Source organism: Pristiophorus japonicus, chromosome X (genome assembly GCF_044704955.1).
Source record: "Pristiophorus japonicus isolate sPriJap1 chromosome X, sPriJap1.hap1, whole genome shotgun sequence".
Lineage (NCBI taxonomy): Eukaryota > Metazoa > Chordata > Chondrichthyes > Pristiophoridae > Pristiophorus > Pristiophorus japonicus.
This window is the reverse complement of record NC_092010.1, coordinates 41,129,440-41,146,880: the sequence shown is the minus strand read 5'-3', so window position 1 is coordinate 41,146,880 and position 17,441 is coordinate 41,129,440. Positions and strand designations below refer to the sequence as shown.

Genomic DNA, 17,441 nt, shown 5'->3' with positions numbered 1-17,441 from the left:
TCAAGTTTACGTCGGGTAGAATGTGGGAGGCCGGCCAGGAGTGCGTTGGAATAGTCAAGTCTAGAGGTAACGGGGGCACGGATGAGGGTTTCAGCAGCGGATGAGCTGAGGCAAGGGGCGGAGACGGGCGATGTTACGGAGGGTGGAAACAGGCGGTGTGAGTTATGCTGCGGGATATGTGGCCGGAAGCTCATTTCAGGGTCAGATATAACACCCAGGTGGCGAACAGTCTGGTTCAGCCTCAGACAGGAGTTGGGGAGAGGGAGGGAGTCGGGGGCTGGGGAACGCAGTTTGTGGCGAAGACTGAAAAACAATGGCTTCGGTCCTCCCAATATTCAATTGAATACATGAGGGAACGAGAGGGACTAGCCCTTCGATGGCAGAACCGAGAGCCAATGAGGTTCAGTGAGCACGGGGTGAGGTGGGGTTGATGCAGCAGCATAGTTAGGGACACGGGGGCAGCGGGAGGGAGGTCTGCACTAGCTAAAGTTTGTGGATGGTGGAAGGCCGGCTGGCCAGGAGAGCGCTGAAATCGGCGAGCCCAGGAGGGTGAGGGAGACGGAGAGAGCGGGCGAGTGAGTGAGACGAGGGAGATGGGCTGCAGCTCGGGTGGAGGAGGGAGCCATCACTCCCAGACGTCAAACAGTTACCGGTCGCTCCAGTAGATGTAATCTTCGAAGACCGACACCGAGAACATATCCATGTTGTTGTTGGACAGCACCACCTCCCTGTTCTCTCCCGTCTCCAGGTCGATCCGCTCGATCTTATCCGTCCGAGCATCACACCAGTAAAGCTTGTCTTCCTTTGATTGAGGTGAGGGACAAGGAGATTGGGTTATTCGTCGCTGCCCGAACAGGAGGAGGCCATTCAGCCCCTCGAGCCTGTTACATTAGGAACAGGAGGAGGCCATTCAGCCCCTCGAGCCTGTTACATTAGGTACAGGAGGAGGCCATTCAGCCCCTCGAGCCTGTTACATTAGAACAGGAGGAGGCCATTCAGCCCCTGGAGCCTGTTACATTAGAACAGGAGGAGGCCGTTCAGCCCCTCGAGCCTGTTACATTAGGAACAGGAGGAGGCCATTCAGCCCCTCGAGCCTGTTACATTAGGAACAGGAGGCCATTCAGCCCCTCGAGCCTGTTACATTAGGAACAGGAGGAGGCCATTCAGCCCCTCGAGCCTGTTACATTAGGAACAGGAGGAGGCCGTTCAGCCCCTCGAGCCTGTTACATTAGGAACAGGAGGAGGCCGTTCAGCCCCTCGAGCCTGTTACATTAGGAACAGGAGGAGGCCATTCAGCCCCTCGAGCCTGTTACATTAGGAACAGGAGGAGGCCATTCAGCCCCTCGAGCCTGTTACATTAGGAACAGGAGGAGGCCGTTCAGCCCCTCGAGCCTGTTACATTAAGAACAGGAGGAGGCCGTTCAGCCCCTCGAGCCTGTTACATTAGGAACAGGAGGAGGCCATTCAGCCCCTCGAGCCTGTTACATTAGGAACAGGAGGAGGCCGTTCAGCCCCTCGAGCCTGTTACATTAGGAACAGGAGGAGGCCATTCAGCCCCTCGAGCCTGTTACATTAGGAACAGGAGGAGGCCATTCAGCCCCTCGAGCCTGTTACATTAGGAACAGGAGGAGGCCATTCAGCCCCTCGAGCCTGTTACATTAGGAACAGGAGGAGGCCATTCAGCCCCTCGAGCCTGTTACATTAGGAACAGGAGGAGGCCGTTCAGCCCCTCGAGCCTGTTACATTAGGAACAGGAGGAGCCCATTCAGCCGCTCGAGTCTGTTACATTAGGAACAGAAGGGGGCCGTTCAGCCCCTCGAGCCTGTTACATTAGGAACAGGAGGAGGCCGTTCAGCCCCTCGAGCCTGTTACATTAGGAACAGGAGGTGGTTATTCAGCCCCTCGAGCCTGTTACATTAGGAACAGGAGGAGGCCATTCAGCCCCTCGAGCCTGTTACATTAGGAACAGGAGGAGGCCCATTCAGCCCCTTGAGCCTGTTACATTAGGAACAGGAGGAGGCCATTCAGCCCCTCGAGCCTGTTACATTAGGAACAGGAGGAGGCCCATTCAGCTCCTCGAGCCTGTTACATTAGGAACAGGAGGAGGCCCATTCAGCCCCTTGAGCCTGTTACATTAGGAACAGGAGGAGGCCGTTCAGCCCCTCGAGCCTGTTACATTAGGAACAGGAGGAGGCCATTCAGCCCCTCGAGCCTGTTACATTAGGAACAGGAGGAGGCCATTCAGCCCCTCGAGCCTGTTACATTAGGAACAGGAGGAGGCCATTCAGCCCCTCGAGCCTGTTACATTAGGAACAGGAGGAGGCCCATTCAGCCCCTCGAGCCTGTTACATTAGGAACAAGAGGAGGCCATTCAGCCCCTCGAGCCTGTTACATTAGGAACAGGAGGAGGCCCATTCAGCCCCTCGAGCCTGTTACATTAGGAACAAGAGGAGGCCATTCAGCCCCTCGAGTCTGTTACACCATTAAATGAGATCTACCCGCCTTGGTTCCATATCCCTTGATACCCTGACCCAATAAACTTCCACCACTCTCAGTTTTGAAAGCTCCATTTGACGTTCAGCCTCCACAGTTTTTTGGGGGAAGAGAGTTCCCGATTCCCACGGACCTTTGTGTGACGAAGTGTTTCCGGACATCACCCCTGAATGGTCTGGCTCTAATTTTAAGGTGACGCCCCCCTTGTTCTGGACTGCCCCCACCAGAGGGAACATTTTCTCTCTCTCTATCTACCCCATCGAGTCGTTAAACCCCTCGATCAAATCGTCCCCTTAATCTTCTACACTTGAGGGCACTAGAAACACAAATTATACAAGTGCCCCCTGGCAGGGGGGGGGGGGGGGGTGTGCACTAAAACAGGCAACTTAAACAAATTAAACTTTAGACATTAAAATCACACTAAAATCCTGTTGCCAGAGTGATGAAGCACCCCAGTCCCTCCGGCGCCCACCTCTCGCGGAAGGCCGCGAGCGTACCGGTGGACACCGCGTGCTCCATCTCCAGGGACACCCTGGCTCGGATGTAACCGCGGAAGAGAGGCAGGCAGTCGGGGCTGAACGACCCCCTCGACCGCCCGCTGCCTGGACCGGCTGATGGCCCAGGAGCAGTCCTACGAGGAGGCCCTCGGACCTGCCCGCTCCCCTCCGCACAGGGTGCCCAAAGATCAGGAGTGTGGGACTGACGTGCAGCCAGAATTTGAGGAGCAGCCCCTTCAAATATTGGAAGAGGGGCTGCAACCTCACACACCGAACACGCACGTGGAACACGGACTCCTCCAGACCGCAGAAATTGCAGGCGGCCCGGGAGCCCGTGAACCGACTTAAAAACCGATTGCAGGGGACTGCCCCGTGCACCACCCTCCAGGCCAAGTCCCCAATAAATAACGGGAGGACTCCCGCGAAGAGAGCACTCCATTAGGGACCCCCGCCTTCTCCGGACAGCAAGATGGCGCGCCATGGCGTGTCCGGACGGCAGACGAGGATGGCAAGGTGGAGAGTGTGCAGGAGCAGCCCGTACAGGAAACCCCTCCCTCCCTCCGCGCGCAGAACTGAAAGGCACGGAGGGGGATTTCCCGGAGGAGGCTCAAGTTGTGAGCATACTCACAGTTGTACACCATGACGGGTGGAGAGAGAGAAACTGTTCCCGCTGGTTGGGGAGTCTGGGACTCGGGGCAGAGTCTGAAAATTAGAGCCAGACCTTTCAGGAGTGAAGTTGGGAAACATTTCTACACACCAAGGGTGGGAGAGGTTTGGGACTCTCTTCCGCAAACGGGAATTGATGCTGGGGGCCAATTGTTAATTTTAAATCCGAGATTGATAGATTTCTGTTAACCAAAGGGTATTAAGGGATATGGGGCAAAGGCGGGTATAACTGAATCATAACATTTTTACAGCACGGAAGGAGGCCATTTCGGCCCATCGTGTCCGCGCCGGCCGACCAAGAGCTACCCAGCCTAATCCCACTTTCCCGCTCTCGGTCCGTAGCCCTGTAGGTTACGGCACTTCAGGTGCACATCCAAATGTGGTGAGGGTTTCTGCCTCTACCACCCTTTCAGGCCGTGAGTTCCACCCCAGACCCCCACCACCCTCTGGGTGAAGACATTTCCCCTCAAATCCCCTCTAAACCTTCCCCCAATTACTTTCAATCTGTGCCGCCTGGTTGTTGACCCCTCTGCCAAGGGAAACAGTTCCTTCCTATCCACTCTATCCAGGCCCCTCATCATTTTATACACCTCAATCAGGTCTCCTCTCAGCCTCCTCTGTTCCAAAGAAAACAGACCCAGCCTATCCAATCTTTCCTCATCGCTAAAATTCTCCAGTCCAGACAACATCCTGGTAAATCTCCTCTGTACCCTCTCCAGTGCAACATCCTGGTAAATCTCCTCTGCACCCTCTCCAGTGCAACATCCTGGTAAATCTCCTCTGCACCCTCTCCAGTGCAACATCCTGGTAAATCCCCTCTGTACCCTCTCCAGTGCAACATCCTGGTAAATCTCCTCTGTACCCTCTCCAGTGCAACATCCTGGTAAATCTCCTATGTACCCTCTCCAGTGCAACATCCTGGTAAATCTCCTCTGCACCCTCTCCAGTGCAATCACATCCTTCCTGTAATGTGGTGACCAGAACTGCACGCAGTACTCCAGCTGTGGTCTAACCAGTGTTTTATACAGTTCAAGCATAACCTCCCTGCTCTTGTATTCTATGCCTCGACTAATAAAGGCAAGTATTCCGTGTGCCTTCTTAACCACCTGGCCTGCTACCTTCAGGGATCTGTGGACCTGCACTCCAAGGTCCCTCTGTTCCTCTACACTTCTCAGTGTCCGACCATTTAATGTGTATTCCCTTGCGTGATTGGAGCGGGGGCAGGTACAGCAGGAGCGGCGAGGTTGGGGTGAAGGAGCGGTGAGAGACTGTAGAGGGATGTGATCGGGGGCCCAGAAGAGGCGAGGTCCCAGGGACAGCACGGGCCAGCCCACACTGCGATACGTGTGTGCACTAGGTCCGTGCAGCAGAGCTGGTCTCCAGTCGTCTTAGAACTCCTTCACGGCAAACGAGCCAAAGGTGGGCAGAGGAAACGTTACAGGGACCACCCTCAAAGCCTCCCTGATAAAGTGCAACATCCCCACCGACACCTGGGAGTCCCTGGCCCAAAGACCAGTCCGCCCTAAGTGGAGGGAGTGCATCCGAGAGGGCGCTGAGCACCTCGAGTCTCGTCGCCGTGAGCGTGCAGAAACCAAGCGCAGGCAGCGGAAGGAGCATGCGGCAAACCAGTCCCACCCTCCCCTTCCCTCAACGTCTATCTGTCCCACCTGTGACAGGGACTGTGGTTCCCATATTGGACTGTTCAGCCACCTAAGGACTCGTGTTTATAGAGTGGAAGCAAGTCTTCCTCGACTCCGAGGGACTGCCTGTGATGACGTAGACACTGTAGGCAAAGTGAAGAATACGCACCAGGTAGTCGATAGATATCCCGTTGGGCCAACTGATGCTGACATTGACAAGGACCGACCTCTCTGTGCCGTCGAGACGCGATCTCTCAATCCGAGGGTACTGGCCCCACTCAGTCCAGAACAGGTAGCTACGAATTAAATCAAAACAACAGGTCAATGCTGCACTGGAGGGAGGAGTGTGCGGTGGCCCAGCTCGGAAATCAGCACGGTCCCGGCCTGCAAGACCATCAGCAGGTCGGGGCCATTGGAGGGAGCAGCGTGCGGAGGTATACCACTGCAGGGAGCAGCGTGGGGTGGTATACCACTGCAGGGAGCAGCGTGGGGTGGTATACCACTGCAGGGAGCAGCGTGGGGTGGTATACCACTGCAGGGAGCAGCGTGCGGTGGTATACCACTGCAGGGAGCAGCGTGCGGTGGTATACCACTGCAGGGAGCAGCGTGGGGTGGTATACCACTGCAGGGAGCAGCGTGGGGTGGTGTAGCACTGCAGGGAGCAGCGTGGGGTGGTGTAGCACTGCAGGGAGCAGCGTGCGGTGGTATACCACTGCAGGGAGCAGCGTGCGGTGGTATACCACTGCAGGGAGCAGCGTGCGGTGGTATACCACTGCAGGGAGCAGCGTGCGGTGGTATACCACTGCAGGGAGCAGCGTGCGGTGGTATACCACTGCAGGGAGCAGCGTGCGGTGGTATACCACTGCAGGGAGCAGCGTGCGGTGGTATACCACTGCAGGGAGCAGCGTGCGGTGGTATACCACTGCAGGGAGCAGCGTGCGGTGGTATACCACTGCAGGGAGCAGCGTGCGGTGGTATACCACTGCAGGGAGCAGCGTGCGGTGGTATACCACTGCAGGGAGCAGCGTGGGGTGGTATACCACTGCAGGGAGCAGCGTGCGGTGGTATACCACTGCAGGGAGCAGCGTGCGGTGATGTACCAGTGCAGGGAGCAGCGTGCGGTGATGTACCAGTGCAGGGAGCAGCGTGCGGTGGTATACCACTGCAGGGAGCAGCGTGCGGTGATGTACCACTGCAGGGAGCAGCGTGCGGTGGTATACCAGTGCAGGGAGCAGCGTGCGGTGGTATACCACTGCAGGGAGCAGCGTGCGGTGGTATACCACTGCAGGGAGCAGCGTGGGGTGGTATACCACTGCAGGGAGCAGCGTGGGGTGGTGTACCAGTGCAGGGAGCAGCGTGCGGTGATGTACCACTGCAGGGAGCAGCGTGCGGTGATGTACCACTGCAGGGAGCAGCGTGCGGTGGTATACCACTGCAGGGAGCAGCGTGGGGTGGTGTACCAGTGCAGGGAGCAGCGTGCGGTGATGTACCACTGCAGGGAGCAGCGTGGGGTGGTATACCACTGCAGGGAGCAGCGTGCGGTGATGTACCACTGCAGGGAGCAGCGTGCGGTGATGTACCACTGCAGGGAGCAGCGTGCGGTGGTATACCACTGCAGGGAGCAGCGTGCGGTGGTATACCACTGCAGGGAGCAGCGTGCGATGGTATACCAGTGCAGGGAGCAGCGTGCGGTATACCACTGCAGGGAGCAGCGTGGGGTGGTATACCACTGCAGGGAGCAGCGTGCGGTGATGTACCACTGCAGGGAGCAGTGTGCGATGGTATACCACTGCAGGGAGCAGCGTGCGGTATACCACTGCAGGGAGCAGTGTGCGATGGTATACCACTGCAGGGAGCAGCGTGCGGTATACCAGTGCAGGGAGCAGCGTGCGGTGGTATACCACTGCAGGGAGCAGCGTGCGGTATACCAGTGCAGGGAGCAGTGTGCGATGGTATACCACTGCAGGGAGCAGCGCGTGCTGCTGCAGGAGGGCGATGGCTGTGAAGCCAGGTCGCTGATTGCAGTGCGGGCAGGCACAGCAGGAGGGGCGAAGGAGCGGTGATAGATTGTAGAGGGAAGTGACCGGAGCCCAGGAGCGGCGAGATCGGGGCCCAGGAGAGACGAGGGCCCCAGGGGCAGCACGGACCAGCCCACACTGTGCGATATGTGCGCGCACTGGGTCCGTGCAGCAGAGCTGGTCTCCAGTCGTCCTGGTTAACCCTTGCCCCTGGACCAAGACCTCGCTCTGTCAAGCCCCGTGTGGTGGCTGGTGTACAACGGTCACCCTACGTTAAAAAAATCCACCCACAGGCATCTTCCACCCTTCAGGATGGAGTTCAGGATCCGGAATATTAGGTCCTTCATTGGAACACCTGGGAACTTGTCCCTTATTGGCGTGGAAGTAAGTCATCCTCGCTTTGAGGGACTGCCGATGATGATGATGATGATGGACGGACTGTACCGGGAGTACTGTGTGAGCATTGCATGGGGTGTGGGTGTCGCTGGTAAGCCCAGCACTTATTCACCGTCCCTAAAGACACGGACACCAATGGTGGAGCGATTATAATCAGGGATGCTCAGGAGGGCAGATTAGAGGAGCGCAGACATCTCAGGGGTGGGGTTGTGGGGCTGGAGGAGGTTACAGAGATAGGGAGGGGTGTCGGGGCTGGAGGAGGTTACAGAGATAGGGAGGGGTGTAGGGGCTGGAGGAGGTTACAGAGATAGGGAGGGGTGTAGGGGCTGGAGGAGGTTACAGAGATAGGGAGGGGTGTAGGGGCTGGAGGAGGTTACAGAGATAGGGAGGGGTGTAGGGGCTGGAGGGGGTTACAGAGATAGGGAGGGGTGTAGGGGCTGGAGGAGGTTACAGAGATAGGGAGGGGTGAGGAGGCCATGGAGGGATTTGTAAACCAGGATGAGAATTTTTAAATCGAGGCGTTGTTTAACTGGGAGCCAATGTAGGTCAGCGAGCACAGGGGGTGATGGGTGAGCGGGACTTGGTGAGAGTTAGGACACGGGGGCAGCCGAGTTTTGGATCACCTCTAGTTTACGTGGGGTAGAATGTGTGTGGCCAGCCAGGAGTGCGTTGGAATAGTCAAGTCTGGAGGTAACAAAGGCACGGATGCGTGGAAACATTCTGTCTGTATCCACTCGATCAAAACCTTTCATAATTTTAAGGGCCTCTATTAGATCACCCGAGTACAGCGGGACCTGGGGGTACTTGTGCACGAAACACAAAAGGACAGTCTGAAGGTACAGCAAGTGATCAGGAAGGCCAATGGAATGTTGGCCTTTATTGCAAAGGGGATGGAGTATAAAAGCAGGGAAGTCTTGATCCAGTTATACAGGGTGCAGTTTTGGTCTCCATATTTACGAAAGGATATACTTGCTTTGGAGGCAGTTCAGAGAAGGTTCACTCGGTTGATTCCGGAGATGAGGGGGTTGACTTATGAGGAAAGATTGAGCAGGTTGGGCCTCTACTCATTGGAATTCAGAAGAATGAGAGGTGATCTTATCGAAATGTATAAGATTATGAGGGGGCTCGACAAGGTGGATGCAGAGAGGATGTTTCCACTGATGGGGGAGACTAGAACTAGGGGGCATGGTCTTAGAATAAGGGGCCGCCCATTTAAAACTGAGATGAGGAGGAATTTCTTCTCTCAGAGGGTTGTAAATCTGTGGAATTCTCTGCCCCAGAGAGCTGTGGAGGCTGGGACATTGAATATATTCAAGGTGGAGATAGACAGATTTTTGAGCGATAAGGGAGTGAAGGGTTATGGGGAGCGGGCGGGGAAGTGGAGCTGAGTCCATGATGGGATCAGCCATGATCGTATTAAATGGCGGAGCAGGCTCGAGGGGCCGAATGGCCGACTCCTGTTCCGATTTCTTGTGTTCTTAAGTTATGAGCCTTCCTTTTGCAAGAGAAAAGAAATGAATGGGGAATAAAAAGAAATGTTTTTAATTTTAATTTAAATTGGTAAAACTGTTGAATTAAAGAATACGGGATCCTGGTCTTTATAAATATAGGCATGGAGTACGCAAGGTGTTACGCTAAACCTTTATACAACACTGGGTCGTATCGTGTCCAATTCTGGGCCCCGCACTGTAGGGAGGGTGTGAAGGGCCTGGGAGAGGGTGCAGAGGGAGATTGACCAGAATGGTCCCGAGGGGATGAGGGACTTCAGTGACGTGGGGAGACTGGAGGAGCTGGGGTTGTTCTCCTGGGAGCAGAGAAGGTTGAGAGGGAGATTGACCAGAATGATACCTGGTACCAATGGTACATCGTGGCCTCCCGACCTGCAAGAGAACAGCACCACAGGTCGGCAAGTAGAAAGAGCTGGGGCAGCGTGTTACTTCAACCTCCAGCACGAGCTGCTCCAAGCGTGCGACAATTTTGAGATGGGCGACTGAGCGGCGTCATCAAAACCCTGCTCGCCGTTTTGCAACGTGGGCGGGAATATCGGCGGGGCCCAGGTGCAGAGGAGTGGGAAGGTCGGGGCGGATGAGTGGCCAGTGTTTCTGGCGAGATGCGGTGAATGTTTATGACGGAGGAGCGGCGAGAGATCGTGGCGGAGATACGACAGTTGGGGGTAAGGGGCCCAGGAGAGGCGAGGGCCCACGGACCAGCCCACACTGTGTGCGATATGTGTGGGCGCACTGGGTCCGTGCAGCAGAGCAGGTCTCCAGCCGTCCTGGTTAACCCTTGCCCCCGGACCAAGACCTCGCTCTGTCAAGCCCCGTGTGGTGGCTGGTGTGCAACGGTCACCCCACGTTAAAACAATCCACCCACAGGCATCTTCCACCCTTCAGGATGTAGTTCGGGATCTGGAATATTAGGTCCTTCATTGAAACACCCGTGAACTCGTGGAAACAAGTCATCCTCGTTCGAGGGATCGCCTGTGATGGTGATGACCAGGGGGATGAGGGACTTCAGTGATGTGGGGAGACTGGAGGAGCTGGGGTTGTTCTCCTTGGAGCAGAGAAGGTTAAGGGAGAGAGGTAATAGAGGGGTTCAGAACTGTGCGGGGTTTGGATAGAGAGGAACGGTTTCCAGGGGCAGGATACTCAGGGACATTACCCTTTTTTTGGATGGACAGTAATGGCTCGGGGTTTATCCAGCCCCTGTGAGACGACCACGTATCGGAAAGACCCATTCAGTCTGGCAACCTCAATAACGTCAAACCCTTGGTCCGTCCAGTAAATGTTCCCTGAAAAAAAACACCCCAATAAATTATAGCAAATATACAGAGAGCTGTGATCATCGCAATAAAAAAATTAACACAGTCTTGTATTGTAATAAATCTTTTAATATAATAACTTTTATTTATATAGAACCTTTAATGTAGTAAAACGTCTGAAGGTGCTTCACAACGGTGTTGCAGACAAACAGATAAATTTAATACCCAGCCGCAGAAGAAATTAAGATAGATGATCAAAAGCTTGGTCACAGAGGGAGGTTTTATGGAGCGTCTTGAAGGAGGAGAGAGAGGTAGAGGGGCGGAGAGGTTTAGGGAGGGAGTTCCAGAGCTTGGGGCCCAGGCAACAGAAGGCACGGCCACCGATGGTGGAGTGATTATAATCAGGGATGCTCAGGAGGGCAGGATTAGAGGAGTGCAGAGATCTCGGGGGGTTGTGAGACTGAAAAAGATTACAGAGATAGGGAGAGGTGAGGTCCATGGAAGGATTTACAAACAAGGATGGAGAATTTTGAAATCAAGGCGTTGTTTAACGGGGAGCCAATATCGGTTAGAAAGCACAGGGGGTGATGGGTGAGTGGGACTGGATGTGAGTTAGGACACGGGGTCAGTGAGCACAGGGGGTGATGGGTGAGCGGGACTGGGTGTGAGTTAGGACACGGGGTCAGTGAGCACAGGGGGTGATGGGTGAGCGGGACTCGGTGCGAGTTAGGACACGGGGTCAGTGAGCACAGGGGGTGATGGGTGAGTGGGACTTGGTGTGGGTTAGGACACGGGGCAGTGAGCACAGGGGGTGATGGGTGAGTGGGACTGGGTGCGAGTTAGGACACGGGGTCAGTGAGCACAGGGGGTGATGGGTGAGCGGGACTGGGTGTGAGTTAGGACACGGGGTCAGTGAGCACAGGGGGTGATGGGTGAGCGGGACTGGGTGTGAGTTAGGACACGGGGTCAGCGAGCACAGGGGGTGATGGGTGAGTGGGACTCGGTGCGAGTTAGGACACGGGGGCAGCGAGCACAGGGGGTGATGGGTGAGCGGGACTGGGTGCGAGTTAGGACACGGGGGCAGCCGAGTTTTGGATCACCTCTAGTTTACGTCGGGTAGAATGTGAGAGGCCAGCCAGGAGTGCGTTGGAATAGTCAAGTCTGGAGGTAACAATATAGAATATAATATTGCCATACCTCATGGTGCAAAGACCTTCTCAAATACTCATTGCTTCAAGAGACGCCAAGCTTAGAACCAAATGCAAGGTCGGAAACATCGAATATTTGTTGTAGCGTATAAGATTATGAGGGGGCTTGACAAGGTGGATGCAGAGAGGATGTTTCCACTGATGGGGGAGACTAGAACTAGGGGGCATGGTCTTAGAATAAGGGGCCGCCCATTTAAAACTGAGATGAGGAGGAATTTCTTCTCTCAGAGGGTTGTAAATCTGTGGAATTCTCTGCCCAGAGAGCTGTGGAGGCTGGGACATTGAATATATTTAAGGTGGAGATAGACAGATTTTTGAGCGATAAGGGAGTGAAGGGTTATGGGGAGCGGGCGGGGAAGTGGAGCTGAGCCCATGATCAGATCAGCCATGATCGTATTAAATGGCGGAGCAGGCTCGAGGGGCCGAATGGCCGACTCCTGCTCCTGTTTCTTATGTTCTTATTCACAGCACAGAAACAGGCCCACTGCCCCGGGCCGGTGTTTCTGGTCAACACGAGCCTCATCCCGCTCCCCTGCGCCATCTCATCCCATCACCATATCTCTAACGTATGTACCTGTGAGTGCGCTCCCAGGTTTGTCGAGCTGTTGAGTGTGTCGTGGAGGCTCAAGCACGTGGGGCGATCCCGTCCGAACTGACCCCCGTCCGGACGGAATTCCTCATCGCCGCCAAGCAGAGAGGGGTTTCCTGTTCGGGCTGCTCCTGCACACTCTCCACCTTGCCATCCTCGTCTGCCGTCCGGACACGCCATGGCGCGCCATCTTGCCGTCCGGAGGAGGCGGGGGTCCCCAATGGAGTGCTCTCTACGCGGAGTCCTCCCGTTATTTATTGGGGACTTGGCCTGGAGGGTGGTGCACGGGGCAGTCCCGTGCAATCGGTTTTTAAGTCGGTTCACGGACTCCCGGGCCGCCTGCAATTTCTGCGGTCTGGGGGAGTCCATATTCCACGTGTGTGATCAGTGTGTGAGGTTGCAGCCCCTGTTCCATTATTTGAAGGGGCTGCTCCTCGATTTTTGGCTGCACTTCAGTCCCACGCTCCTGATCTTTGGGCACCCTGTGCGGAGGGGAGCGGGCAGGTCCGAGGGCCTCCTCGTAGGACTGCTCCTGGGCCTGGCCAAGGGGGCCATCAGCCGGTCCAGGCAGCGGGCGGTCGAGGGGGTCGTTCAGCCCCGACTGCCTGCCTCTCTTCCGCGGTTACATCCGAGCCAGGGTGTCCCTGGAGATGGAGCACGCGGTGTCCACCGGTACGCTCGCGGCCTTCCGCGAGAGGTGGGCGCCGGAGGGACTGGAGTGCTTCATCACTCCCGGCAATTTTAATTTGATTTAAGTTTACTGTCCAAAGTTTAATTTGTTTAAATTGTGTCGGTTTTAGTGCCCTCCTTTAATCAGGGGGCACTTGTATTAATGTTTTAACAAAACAGTTGTAGAGCTGTTGAGTTGGGAGGGGTTTAGCCAGTCATGTGATGTTCACAAGACTGAATAAAACCCCAGCCAGTTGGGTTCGGGGGATCCACGATGGGGCAGGTGGTTGTGAGCCTGGTGGATGAACCGGAAATGTGTCGTGTGATTGTTAAACCTTTGTTAATAAACCAACTAGTTCTTAATAGCAATGTGTCGCTATGAATTCTTAAGCAAAGAACCCATGAAGGAAATACAATAACACTTGCCTTCGAGGCAGCACAACGAAGGTTCACCAGACTGATTCCTGGGATGGGGCGATTGTCCTATGAGGAGAGATTGAGCAGACTGGGCCCATACTCTCTGGAGTTTAGATGAATGAGAGGTGATCCCATTGAAACACACCAGATTCTGAGGGGGATTGACAGGATAGATGCAGGGAGGGTGTTTCCCCCAGGGCTGGGGAGTCTAGAACCAGGGGTCACAGTCTCAGGATAAGGGCTCAGCCATTTAGGACTGAGATGAGGAGGAATTTCTTCACTCAGAGGGTGGTGAATCTTTGGACTTCTCTGCCCCAGAGGGCTGTGGAGCTCAATCGTTGAGTATATTCAAGGCTGAGATCGAGAGATTTTTGGATATTAAGGGAATCGAGGGATCGACCGGGAAAGTGTCGAGGTGGAAGATCAGCCGTGAACTTATTGAATGGCGGAGCAGGCTCGAGGGGCTGAATGCTACTGGTGTTCTTAAAGCACCTTAAGGTGAGCTCACACAGGATACACAAACGAGATGGAATCGCAGGGCACACAACACCCCACTCTACCTGTGCCCCGCTGTCCCTCCCTCACCCCGCTCTGTGCCTCTCTCTCCCTCCTTCGCCCCACTCTCCCCTGTGCCCCACTCTCCCTCCCTCGCCCCTCTCCCTCCCCCTGCTCTCCCTGTGCCCCTCCGCCCCCCTCCCTCACCTTCTCTATGCCCCACTCCCTCCCCGCGCACCTTGCCCCGCTCTCCTGTGCCCCACTCTCACCTGCAATCCAATCCACCGCGATACCCTCGACCCTGCCGATGCCGTTGGTCACCACGTCCTCGCGCCAGGTCTGGTCGCGCTTGGCTCGGCTGATGGCACTCAGCCCCATGTCCACCCAGTAGATGGTGTCGTTCTCTGCAGGGTGGGAGCAGGAGGGGAGAAACAAGAGTTAAATGGAACTGACGGACATCGGAGAGAAGCATTGGAGCAGCAAGATCCCACACGCAGCACCCAGGGGAACCAGCAGCAAGTGCTTCTTCCAGGAGACAGCACCTTCAACACACCAACCGTGTCCTAACTCACACCGAGTCCCGCTCACCCATCACCCCCTGTGCTCACTGACCCCGTGTCCTAACTCACACCCAGTCCCGCTCACCCATTACCCCCTGTGCTCACTGACCCCGTGTCCTAACTCGCACCCAGTCCCACTCACCCATCACCCCCTGTGCTCACTAATCCCGTGTCCTAACTCGCACCGAGTCCCGCTCACCCATCACCCCCTGTGCTCACTGCCCCTTGTCCTAACTCACACCCAGTCCCACTCACCCATCACCCTGTGCTCACTGCCCCGTGTCCTAACTCGCACCCAGTCCCACTCACCCATCACCCCCTGTGCTCACTGACCCCGTGTCCTAACTCACACCCAGTCCCACTCACCCATCACCCTGTGCTCACTGCCCCGTGTCCTAACTCACACCCAGTCCCACTCACCCATCACCCCCTGTGCTCACTTCCCCGTGTCCTAACTCACACCGAGTCCTGCTCACCCATCACTCCCTGTGCTCACTGCCCCGTGTCCGAACTCACACCCAGTCCCGCTCACCCATCACCCCCTGTGCTCACTGCCCCGTGTCCGAACTCACACCCAGTCCCACTCACCCATCACCCCCTGTGCTCACTGCCCCGTGTCCTAACTCACACCCAGTCCCACTCACCCATCATCCCCTGTGCTCACTGACCCCGTGTCCTAACTCGCATCCAGTCCCGCTCACCCATCACCCCCTGTGCTCACTACCCCCGTGTCCTAACGCGCACCGAGTCCCGCTCACCCATCACCCCCTGTGCTCACTGCCCCCGTGTCCTAACTCGCACCGAGTCCCGCTCACCCATCACCCCGTGCTCGCTGCCCCGTGTCCTAACTCGTACCAAGTCCCACTCACCCATCACCCCCTGTGCTCGCTGACCGACATTGGCTCCCGGTTAAACAACGCCTCGATTTCAAAATTCTCATTCTTGTTTTCAAATCCCTCGATGGCCTCCTCACCCCTCCCTAACTCTGTAACCCCCTCCAGCCCCTACACCCCTCCCTATCTCTGTAACCTCCTCCAGCCCCTACACCCCTCCCTCTCTCTGTAACCTCCTCCAGCCCCGACACCCCTCCCTATCTCTGTAACCTCCTCCAGCCCCTACAGCCCTCCCTCTCTCTGTAGCCTCCTCCAGCCCCTACACCCCTCCCTATCTCTGTAACCTCCTCCAGCCCCTACACCCCTCTCTATCTCTGTAACCTCCTCCAGCCACTACACCCCTCCCTAACTCTGTAACCTCCTCCAGCCCCTACACCCCTCCCTATCTCTGTAACCTCCTCCAGCCCCTACACCCCTCCCTATCTCTGTAACCTCCAGCCCCTACACCCCTCCCTATCTCTGTAACCCCCTCCAGCCCCACAACCCCCCCGAGATCTCTGCGCTCCTCTAATTCTGCCCTCCTGACCATCCCGGATTATAATCGCTCCACCATCGGTGGCCGTGCCTTCTGTTGCCTGGGCCCCAAGCTCTGGAACTCCCTCCCTAAACCTCTCTACATCTCTCTCCTCCTTCAAGAAGCTCCTTAAAACCTGCCTCTTTGATCAACTGCGCTAATTTGATCTGCCTTAATTTCTCCTTGTGGCTCGGTGTCAAATTTATCTGTTGTGTCTTGTAACACTGCTGTGAAGCGTCTTGGGACGTTTTACCACGTTAAATGCGCTATATAAATACACGTTGTTGTTGTTGTAATAAAAAGTCCCAAGGCCACACCGGAGCATTAACATAATCGGACACCGAGACACATAAACCGATACGAGGGACAGGTCTGCAAAGGCTGTTCAAAGGGGAAGGTTTTAAGGAGCGTCTTAAAGGAGGAGAGAGGTGGTGAGATTTAGTGAGGGGTGTAGGGACTGGAGGAGATTACAGAGACAGGGAGGGGTGTAGGGGCTGGAGGAGGTTACAGAGATAGGGAGGAGTGTAGGGACTGGAGGAGGTTACAGAGATAGGGAGGGGTGTAGGGACTGGAGGAGGTTACAGAGTTAGGGAGGGGTGTAGGGGCTGGAGGAGGTTACAGAGATAGAGAGGGGTGTAGGGGGCTGGAGGGGGTTACAGAGATAGGGAGGGGTGTAGGGGGCTGGAGGTTAGAGATAGGGAGGGGTGTAGTGGCTGGAGGTTACAGAGATACGGAGAGGTGTAGGGGCTGGAGAGGGTTACAGAGATAGGGAGGGGTGTAGGGCTGGAGGAGGTTACAGAGATAGGGAGGGGTTTAGGGTGCTGGAGGAGGTAACAGAGATAGGCAGGGGTGTAGGGGCTGGAGGGGGTTACAGAGATCGGGAGGGGTGTAGGGGGTTGGAGGAGGTTACAGAGATAGGGAGGGGTGTCAGGGCTGTGGGGCTAGAGGAGGTGACAGAGATAGGGAGGGGTGTAGGGGGCTGGAGGTTAGAGATAGGGAGGGGTGTAGGGGCTGCAGGAAGTTACAGAGATAGGGAGGGGTTGTAGGGGCTGGAGGAGGTTACAGAGATCGGGAGGGGTGCAGGGGCTGGAGGGGCTTACAGAGATAGGGAGTGGTGTAGGGGCTGGAGGGGGCTACATAGATAGGGAGGGATGTAGGGGCTGGAGGAGGTTACAGAGATAGGGAGGGGTGTAGGGGCTGGAGGGGGTTACAGAGATAGGGAGTGGTGTCGGGGCTGGAGGGGGCTACATAGATAGGGAGGGATGTAGGGACTGGAGGGGGTTACAGAGATAGGGAGGGGTATAGGGGCTGGAGGAGGTTACAGAGATAGGGAGGGGTGTAGGGCTAGAGGAGGTTACAGAGATAGGGAGGGGTGTAGGGCTAGAGGAGGTTACAGAGATAGGGAGGGGTGTAGGGGTGGAGGAGATTACAGAGATAGGGAGTGGTATAGGGGGCTGGAGGTTACAGAGATAGGGAGGGGTGTAGGGGGACAGGAGGGGGTTACAGAGATTAGGAGGGAGAACGAGTTGAAAACAAGGACAATTTAAAAAAACGAGTAGTTGCCAGACTGGGAGCCAATGTAGGTCAGTGAGCACAGGGGGTGATGGGTAAGCGGGACTGGGTGT

General features: G+C 56.0%; 1 protein-coding gene across 1 annotated transcript in view; it reads right to left on the bottom strand.

Moving 5' to 3' along the window:
- Positions 1 to 17,441, bottom strand: part of LOC139240889 (low-density lipoprotein receptor-related protein 1-like) — a gene marked incomplete at its 3' end in the record, with an annotated part of 408,599 nt that overhangs the window by 47,425 nt on the left and 343,733 nt on the right. The window contains exons 27-30 of the mRNA XM_070869393.1: positions 14,119 to 14,253; positions 10,372 to 10,501; positions 5,466 to 5,592; positions 651 to 802 (exon numbers count right to left, since the gene is read on the bottom strand). Coding sequence (XP_070725494.1) covers positions 651 to 802; positions 5,466 to 5,592; positions 10,372 to 10,501; positions 14,119 to 14,253 — 544 coding nt within the window. The remainder of the gene's footprint in view (positions 1 to 650; positions 803 to 5,465; positions 5,593 to 10,371; positions 10,502 to 14,118; positions 14,254 to 17,441) is intronic.